Here is a 10,085-nt window from a genome sequence, read left to right on the forward strand (position 1 = left end):
GACTAGACGAGCAAGCGTTATACTAGTACTGTGGTTCATTATCAGTCTTTAATACACAATGAGTACTAATGAATTGGGCAGACGTAACGTTTGTAGTTAAAGCACTTGCTAACCTCAAAATTGGCATCAAGGGCTCTCTGAGAAACCATCCAGTCACAATTTGCTCCTTATAGATACAAATCTTAAATTTCTTTTATAGGTAACTTGCAGGTGCAGCGTCCTTGTGTATGCCTAGTACTGAGTGACAGTGAGATACTGCAGTGATGGACACGTTTTTGAAAAGGAAAGAACTGGACTCTGAACAAAATTTGGAGCCAGATGAGAGCCCAAGTATGAGTGGGGATCAAAAGAAAGCAAAGATGGTTAGCTCAAGCAAATTCTCTGGCACAAGGCAATATAGCGAAAGCTATATTTCATTTGGATTTACTGTCACCGGAGATGCAAACCAACCAACTCCACTGTGCGTGGTGTGTGGTGAAAAGCTAGCTAACAGTGCTGTGGTCCCAAGCAAACTTAAACGCCATCTCCAAACGAAACACCCTTCGCTTCAAAACAAGAATGCGGACTATTTTGTTCGCCTGCGTGAAAACACGGATAAACAGGCAACTTTCATGAGAAAAACCACAAAGGTAAATGAAAGAGCTCTTAAAGCTGGCTATCAAGTTGCTGAACTTATAACCAAGTCAAAAAAGTCGCACACTGTGGCAGAGACATTAATACTTCCCGCCTGCAAAGCTATTGTAGAGGAGATGCTCGGACCTGAAGCAGCTAAGGAAATAGCCAAAGTCTCTCACTCAGACAACACAATTTCCAGACGTATTAATGACATGTCTGCAGACATCGAAAGTGTGGTTTTGGAAAAGATCCGTATCAGTGAGAAATTTGCATTGCAACTTGACGAGTCTACTGATATCAGTGGACATGCTCAACTCTTGGCCAATGTGCGTTTTGTTGATGGTGATGCAATTAGAGAAAACTTCTTTTTTTGTAAGGCATTGCCAGAAAAAACAACAGGAGAAGAAATTTTTCGGGTCACATCAGAATACCTTGAACAAGGAGGACTTAAGTGGGAAAACTGCACAAGTGTCTGCACCGATGGAGCTGCAGCCGTGGTCGGGCGCACCAAAGGCTTTGTAAGCAGAGTGAAGGAAAGAAATCCAGATTTGATTGTTACGCATTGTTTTTTACACCGTGAGGCCCTCGTAGCATAGACTTTACCAGCAGACCTAGTTCATGTGTTGGATGATGTTGTGTGCATGGTAAACTTTGTAAAGTCACGACCCCTGAAAAGTCGCATATTTGCAGCTTTGTGTGAGGAGATGGGAGCGAAGCATAAAACCTTGCTGTTTCATACGGAGGTCCGGTGGTTGTCGCGTGGCAAGGTCTTGGTTTGTGTGTATGAGCTGCGGGAGGATCTTAAAGTGTTTCTGACAAATGAGAGGTCAGATTACGCAAAGCTGCTTGCAAGTGATGAGTGGTGTGCAAGGCTGGCATACCTGGCAGATATATTTCATCATCTGAATGAACTGAACACACGAATGCAAGGCCGAAATGAAAACCTGCTTCCAAGTACAGATAAAATAAATGGATTCCGTTCAAAGGTGCAACTCTGGCATCAACACGTGGAAAGTGGCAATCTTGAAATGTTCACACTCACCAAGCAATGGCAAGGTGTTCACACTGCTGCACTGTGTGAGATAATAGTTAAACATTTAAAAACTCTCGAGGAGAAGTTGTCATTTTATTTCTCTTCAGTCTCCACTGAATGCCTTGACTGGGTTAGGGACCCTTATAGCTCAGCATCAGTTAGTGGAAAGGACATGACTTTACAGGAGCAGGAGGAACTAACTGAACTGAGACAAAATCGTGGTTTCAAGCTAAGATTTGCTGATCTACCTTTGGACAGTTTTTGGTTGGATACTGCCATGGAGTTCCCCCTTCTGGCAAACAAAGCTATTTTGACATTGCTCCCATTTTCCTCTACATATCTGTGTGAGATGAGCTTTTCAAGCATGATTGCTATAAAAACTAAATACAGAGAGAGACTGAGAGCTGTTGACGAAGAGCTACGTGTGTGTCTTTCTTCGATTCCAGCCAGAATATCAGCTTTGTGTTCAGCCAAACAGGCCCAGGTTGCGCACTGATCTATAAGTATTTTATAATTTTTCATATTTCTGTTTACTTACTATTTCATAATAAAGTAATTATAAAATACTTTCTTTGTGTTTATTTGATTCCTATTCAAGAGAATTACTTTATATATAGTCAATATAGGCACAGAGTTAAATTTTTTAACATTTTCTAATGGTGGTGTGCCTCGTGATTTTTTTCATGAAACAAGTGTGCCTTTGCCCAAAAAAGGTTGAAAAACACTGGTATAATGTGATGATTGAAAATGGTATATATCTCTAGGTTGGTACTCAACACATCATTGAATCTCTCCCTAAATCTCTTCAATTACTCATTCCTTTTGGTATTCTCACTGAGATTGCCTGAACCAATTAGTATTCTGGAAGATTTGCTCACGGTATCCAAATAAAATCCCCATCTTCTCCTGATGTGGCCAATCTAAGATGACATCCCCCATGACCGCTACATATATTTCCCAGTTGTCCTTCAGCGCTTAAAATTCCTTTCACACCAGAAGTATACCAGAACATTATTTCTTTGACTGGTAATCCCCACCTCACCTATCGCCCGGACAAATGTTGGTAGGTAATAACTTACTTGGCTTCCACAAACTTTGCTACTAGTTTAGCCATTCAACTGTGGTACCATGCACAGAAATCCGCCATGATTTGAACTTCTTTACTACCAATCAGATTCTTGCATGTAGGTAATTCCTTACATTTTATTTGCCCTCCTACACTTAACAATACATTGGGATCAACTGGGTTCATTGATCTTACTCCCCGGACAACCATGCTGAAAAGCCATTTCTTCTTACAATGTTTGCATTACTTGTCTTTTGCTGGACAATTTGTTGAATTACCATGTGATCATTTGGCCGTAAAGAAAACAACCCTCCAGCCATTCTGAGCTAATTGCCAACATTAGATTGTTTCTGTCAGTAAATTTCACTAATGTAGTTGTACGCCATTTTTGTTGCTGTTTTATTATGGTCACATCAAATATGGTTCATTCTTTCCATTCTATGTTATTCGGACATCAAACCCTTTATTACTTTTCATTTAATATGGTGATGTTCATCAGTTTTTTATTTAGCCCTGAAGAAGTCAGAAATATTTTGTCAATACCACGTTCTCAAATCCAGCTTTTGATTCCACTCCTGGTTGTTAAAATGATTTGTCTCTTCATAACCTCTCATAAACAGATGCAGAACTGATAGAGCCACAGTAGAGCCTACCAGTGGGGCTACAGCAGACCTAAGGACTATTGACTGATTGATCTTTGCACATAAACTCCTTACACATGAAGACAATTTCTAAAAGTCCCATAAGAAGTGCTGTGTTCCTTTCATCCATATCATGATCTTTAGGGCTCTAAATACACTTCCCTTTTCGTCATTAACCTGGGGTTCGGAAGCAGCGGGCTACCTGCTTTAAAGCACGTCAACACCTCATCAGAGTACTGAGTACTATAGGAATGCAATAATACAATGCAATCACTATTATTTATGGAAATATTATTTACATCTAAACTGCAAACTATCCCAGTAAGATTTCTCTCCTTGTTGTAGAATCATATTGAGAAAATCTCACATTTCTTCTATAAAAGATCTCATTCCAACTTCTAATGGTTTTTGGAAGTGATATGTATTCCACCAATAGCTGAAACACAGCATTTCCGTAGGATTCGTATGCACTCTGGGAATCATATATAGAAGTGCTGTCTTTGGAAGCATTTTAATTTCTTACTAATACACCATTCCTTGGTGGCTTTCTGAATAGTATGTGCATGATTTACATACATTGTTGAGTTGAGTTCCATTCAAATTCCATGTATGCAACTGAATCCTGCAAATGTTCTCTTGGTTTTTAGGGCTGGCCTTTGAGAAAGACTATTGTTTAAAAAAAAATCATATATAGTACACATTCATAAAGGGGCATTTTATCAACAGACTTCATACTTTTGTCTGTTGAAGTGTCCGGTGCATTTTGCTTCAGCCCACCGTGGCATATAGCATGGGGCACTGAGTCAGCTCACTTCACCCTTTGGCTCCCTTCACTTTGAGTGATTGCACAAAGCTTGTGCGTATTGTTCACATCCACTTAGAAATAGTTCCTTCCTTTTAAATAACAAAGCTCATATAAAGTGTGTTTTTTAATTTTATTTTTGTATATAACCTTTAAAAAACAGCTTTTGCACTTCAGATGCCCAGTTAGGTGGTAATGAATTTCCTGTCTCCTTTTATAAGTTTCTGTTAAAAATATTTATTTGACATTATAACTCCCTGCAATTTGAGTGTGTAGTTGGGTGATGATTTTTCCTAGTCGACTTCACAAAAACATAATCTTTGAATGCATGGCACAACTGAAATATATATGTATATATTTTATATACATATATAAAGTAAAAGATCCTTATTAAAGCAGAATGTTTTTTTAAAACTTATCTTTTGTATTGCAAGCACATTGTGGCCACATTTAGGTGGTGGTCTCATTTCCTTTTACCATTACACCCGCATTCTACGGCTAGATCTATTGGCTTTGCTAGTGCTTGTTTTTCATAGAAATGTAAATGATTGATCCTTAAACCTACACCAGGGCTATGCAAGCATTTATTCTTAAATATGTTCAATTGTTGTATGCGAAACAGAATGTAAATGTAAATGTGTTTGTACTTGTATAGCGCACTGCCACCCCCAACGGGGGCATCCTGGCGCTTTTACTCATACCGCTGTGGAACCCTTCCTGGCTTTCCATGTGAGGTGTCCACTCCTGGGCACCCCCATGGTGAGGCCAGGCATCCCAGCGCTGTTGGGGCCGTTGTGGAGATTAAGCAAGCTATTGCCCAGAGTTGCAGCGTGGGACCCATGATTAGAATAGGCACTGAGGCGAGAATATCCGGTCCGCGGAATTTATAGCCCGAGACCCTGCCGTGACGGGAATCGAACCCTGGTCCCGGACCAGTGCTCTGCATCGAGGTCTGCCACTCTAACCATTGAGCCACACTTCTCCACAGTGGCCGTGTTTAACGCTTCGTGATGCCACCCTCTAGTGGTCGTCTTGGTGCATTGCAGACTAATATGAAGAATATTCCCAAAGTATCCGCGCACTGATGCCAAGATCAACTTGCCGACCTGCGGGGAACTCAGCCAAGCGATGACAGGCGAGAGAACAATAAATAAAAACTTCAAAGAGTGAAAATAAGCTTTGAAGAAAATTACTGCTATTCCTACAGGTCAATGGGATCTGAGCTAACAACATTCGGCAAGAATAGACAAAATACACCTATGACTCGTTTTAAAAGAATTGGTTTTGAATTTTTAATTTGTTTTGTTTATTTTAATTGCAATAACGTGTCATCTCCACAGGCGTAGATCTCGATACCATAAAGTACAGAGATTTCAGAACACCCCTCAAATAAACACTTCGAAGGAAGAGAATATGTTTTCTTTAAAACGCCTTAACTCGGCAGTTGTGCATAAAACGGCTTTGTTGAATAATTGCGAGAAGCTAGAATGTGCATTCTTACTTTTTTGGGAGTATGCACATACAGAAGAGGGCTACTTCAAGAGAAGGCCCAAAGGCAACAAATAAAGTGTATGATTTCAAAAATGGGAATTTCTTTCTCATCGACATTTCTTTCACATATTTGGCTTACATTTGGCAGAAGGTAATGTAGCATTATTAAGCTTGTAGCAAGGCAATAATGCACATTATATGCCCAGCGTCACGCGATCTAGCTGATTTAAGTCAGACAGACCCTGTATGTAGCCCTTACATTTCCTGCTGCACCTTTCTACAACCCGCCTTCCCTGGATCCCCTCAGTGTGCCCTGCCACTCTACAGCTCCTCTCTATCAGGCACATGCATCATCATAGTGTTTTGCGATTCCTTAATAGCGATTATTAAGGAATCGCAATTAAGGAATAGCAAAACCCTATGCATGTAGGAATCGCTAAAGAAATAGCGATTCCCACAAATTCCTTAATTGCGACTAGCAAATTGCGAGTCGCAATTAAGGAATGTCTTCCCATTCATTCCTATGGGCCTCCAGGCCCATAGGAATGAATTAGAGATTGCGGGAGCAATTTGCGAGTACCAGTATGTACTCGCAAATTGCTCCCGCAATTTCGATGGTGCAAGGGTGTCAAAATGACACCCTATTGCACCCATGTATGTTCACTCTGCACAAATGTTGCATACACACATGCTCTTAGGGCATGTGTGTGGGCAACATGAAACTTAGAAAAATGCAAATAAGTGCATTTTTCTAAGTTTTCGCAAATTACCATGAGGTCCAGCCTCATGGTAATTTGCTCACGCTAATAGCGAAATCGCTATTTTTTAAACTGTAATGCATTGCATTTAAGGAATCTCAATTAGGGATTCCTTAAATGCAATCGCTATTTAAGGAATCCCAATTTTGAGATTCCTTAAATAGCGATTTTTGCATTTGGGATGATGCATCCCAAATGCAAAAATACCGGGAGCAAAGGGTCAGATTCTGAGAATCTGCCCGTTTGCGACCGGTATTTTGCTTGATGCATGTGCCTGTATGCCCTTCCCAACTGCTGCTCCTGTACCCCAGTTTCGCACCTAGTGCCCTTTGTGAGCATCTGTGTTACCTCTCTGAGCAAACATCTGACCCCCATAGGCCACCCTGCCGCACCCCTTTCTCCTCCACGTGTGTCCTCTGCTTCCCCCGCTGTCCATCTCTGAAACCAAGCCCTGCAGGCCCTTCTTGCTTCCACGCCTAACTGCGAACCTCGCTGTACTGCACAGGCCAGTCTCTTGTGCTCTTCAATGTGCTTCCCAGCGCCCTAATTCCTCTCAGCCACGTCCAAGCTGCAGCCCCTGTGCACCACCCTTACGCCTGCTTGCCGTCTATGTGCCTTGCTCCCGGTAGCCCCTTTGTGTATCCCCTCCTGCCCTCTATATGTCCTTTTCCCCATGCAGCCAATCTGTATGCCCCTTGTATGTCCTCTGTGCTGCCCCTAATGCCCCTAATGCACATATGTGTCGTCTTCTGCCACCTTTCAGAGCCTGTGTGTCCTATGACCCCCCCTACTCCACTGCATCCCCTATGTGCACTCTCATCCTCCTGTCGCCCACACATGCTTCCCTGTTTCATCCCTGCTTGCCGAAAGTGGTGGGCTTCCTACTCTCCCTGCAGCCCTTAAGTGTTCCAGCTGCTTCGCCTCTATATGTCCTCGGCCCCATTGGGCCCCTTTGTGTGTCCCAGTCCCTTCTGTACTCCTGTATGTCCCCCTGCCCTGGACCTGCTGCCCCTTTTTGGGTCTGTCTGCCTCCATGTAGACCCTGTGTGTACTCCTCCCTCTCTGTTCTGTCCTCCTCCCTCTCTGTGTCCTCCTCCCTCTCTGTGTCTTCCTCCCTCTCTGTGTCCTCCTCTCTCCTTCCCTTCTCTGTCCTCCTCCCTCTCTGTGTCTTCCTCCCTCTCTGTGTCCTCCTCCCTCCTCCCTCTCTCTGTCCTCCTCCCTCTCTGTGTCCTCCTCTCTCGCTGTGTCTTCCTCCCTCTCTGTGTCCTCCTCTCTCCTCCCTCTCTCTGTCCTCCTCCCTCTCTGTGTCCTCCTCCCTCTCTGTGTCTTCCTCCCTCTCTGTGTCCTCCTCCGTCCTCCCTCTCTGTGTCCTCCTCCCTCTCTGTGTCTTCCTCTCCCTCTCTGTCCGCCTCCCTCTCTGTGTCTTCCTCCCTCTCTGTGTCCTCCTCCCTCCTCCCTCTCTCTGTCCTCCTCTCTCTCTCTGTCCTCCTCCCTCTCTGTGTCTTCCTCCCTCTCTGTGTCCTCCTCCCGCCTCCCTCTCTCTGTCCTCCTCCCTCTTTGTGTCTTCCTCCCTCTCTGTGTCCTCCTCCCTCTGTGTCTTCCTCCCTCCTCCCTCTCAGTGTTCTGTCCTCCTCCCTCTCTGTGTCTTCCTCCCTCTCTGTGTCCTCCTCCCTCCTCCCTCTCTCTGTCCTCCTCCCTCCTCCCTCTCTCTGTCCTCCTCCCTCTCTCTATCATCCTCCCTCCTCCCTCTCATGTCCTCCTCCCTCTCTCTGTCCTCCTCCCTCTCTGTGTCTTCAACCCTCTCTGTGTCCTCCTCCCTCCTCCCTCTCTCTGTCCTCCTCCCTCTCTGTGTCTTCCTCCCTCTCTGTGTCCTCCTCCCTCTCTGTGTCCTCCTCCCTCCTCCCTCTCTGTGTTCTGTCCTCCTCCCTCTCTGTGTCCTCCTCCCCCTCTGTGTCCTCCTCCCTCTCTCTGTTTCCTCCTCCCTCCTCCCTCTCTCTGTGCCTCCTCCCTCTCTGTGTCCTCCTCCCTCTCTGTGTCTTCCTCTCTCTCTCTCTCTGTCCTCCTCCCTCTCTGTGTCCTCCTCCCTCCTCCTTCTCTCTGTCCTCCTCCCTCTCTCTGTCCTCCTCCCTCTCTGTGTCTTCCTCCCTCTCTGTGTCCTCCTCCCTCCTCCCTCTCTGTGTCCTCCTCCCTCTCTGTGTCCTCCTCCCTCTCTGTGTCTTCCTCCCTCTCTGTGTTCTCCTCCGTCCTCCCTCTCTGTGTCCTCCTCCGTCTCTGTGTCTTCCTCTCTCTCTCTGTCCTCCTCCCTCTCTTTGTCTTCCTCCCTCTCTGTGTCCTCCTCCCTCTCTCTGTCCTCCTCTCTCTCTCTCTGTCCTCCTCCCTCTCTGTGTCTTCCTCCCTCTCTGTGTCCTCCTCCCTCCTCCCTCTCTCTGTCCTCCTCCCTCTCTGTGTCCTCCTCCCTCTCTGTGTCTTCCTCCCTCTCTGTGTCCTCCTCTGTCCTCCCTCTCTGTTTCCTCCTCCCTCTCTGTGTCTTCCTCTCTCTCTCTGTCCTCCTCCCTCTCTGTGTCTTCCTCCCTCTCTGTGTCCTCCTCCCGCCTCCCTCTCTCTGTCCTCCTCCCTCTTTGTGTCTTCCTCCCTCTCTGTGTCCTCCTCCCTCTGTGTCTTCCTCCCTCCTCCCTCTCAGTGTTCTGTCCTCCTCCCTCTCTGTGTCTTCCTCCCTCTCTGTGTCCTCCTCCCTCCTCCCTCTCTCTGTCCTCCTCCCTCCTCCCTCTCTCTGTCCTCCTCCCTCTCTCTATCATCCTCCCTCCTCCCTCTCATGTCCTCCTCCCTCTCTCTGTCCTCCTCCCTCTCTGTGTCTTCAACCCTCTCTGTGTCCTCCTCCCTCCTCCCTCTCTCTGTCCTCCTCCCTCTCTGTGTCTTCCTCCCTCTCTGTGTCCTCCTCCCTCTCTGTGTCCTCCTCCCTCCTCCCTCTCTGTGTTCTGTCCTCCTCCCTCTCTGTGTCCTCCTCCCCCTCTGTGTCCTCCTCCCTCTCTCTGTTTCCTCCTCCCTCCTCCCTCTCTCTGTGCCTCCTCCCTCTCTGTGTCCTCCTCCCTCTCTGTGTCTTCCTCTCTCTCTCTCTCTGTCCTCCTCCCTCTCTGTGTCCTCCTCCCTCCTCCTTCTCTCTGTCCTCCTCCCTCTCTCTGTCCTCCTCCCTCTCTGTGTCTTCCTCCCTCTCTGTGTCCTCCTCCCTCCTCCCTCTCTGTGTCCTCCTCCCTCTCTGTGTCCTCCTCCCTCTCTGTGTCTTCCTCCCTCTCTGTGTTCTCCTCCGTCCTCCCTCTCTGTGTCCTCCTCCGTCTCTGTGTCTTCCTCTCTCTCTCTGTCCTCCTCCCTCTCTTTGTCTTCCTCCCTCTCTGTGTCCTCCTCCCTCTCTCTGTCCTCCTCTCTCTATCTCTGTCCTCCTCCCTCTCTGTGTCTTCCTCCCTCTCGGTGTCCTCCTCCCTCCTCCCTCTCTCTGTCCTCCTCCCTCTCTGTGTCCTCCTCCCTCTCTGTGTCTTCCTCCCTCTCTGTGTCCTCCTCTGTCCTCCCTCTCTGTTTCCTCCTCCCTCTCTGTGTCTTCCTCTCTCTCTCTGTTCTCCTCCCTCTCTGTGTCTTCCTCCCTCTCTGTGTCCTCCTCCCTCCTCCCTCTCTCTGTCCTCCTCTCTCT

At 46.5% G+C, this 10,085-nt stretch overlaps 1 protein-coding gene across 1 annotated transcript; it reads left to right on the plus strand.

Annotated features, from left to right (window-relative positions):
• The first annotated feature begins 263 nt into the window (after positions 1-263).
• On the plus strand, positions 264-1,211 carry LOC146869346 (zinc finger BED domain-containing protein 5-like). The gene has a single exon (XM_085635170.1). It carries the CDS (start codon positions 264-266, stop codon positions 1,209-1,211), a length of 948 nt encoding a protein of 315 aa, XP_085491296.1.
• Positions 1,212-10,085: the final 8,874 nt, after the last annotated feature.

Source organism: Triturus cristatus, chromosome 1_1 (assembly GCF_964204655.1).
Source record: "Triturus cristatus chromosome 1_1, aTriCri1.1, whole genome shotgun sequence".
NCBI lineage: Eukaryota > Metazoa > Chordata > Amphibia > Caudata > Salamandridae > Triturus > Triturus cristatus.

What these genes read in the sequence shown, in the direction of transcription:
- LOC146869346 (XM_085635170.1), top strand. Translation starts at nt 264, where the DNA reads ATGGACACGTTTTTGAAAAGGAAAGAACTGGACTCTGAACAAAATTTG.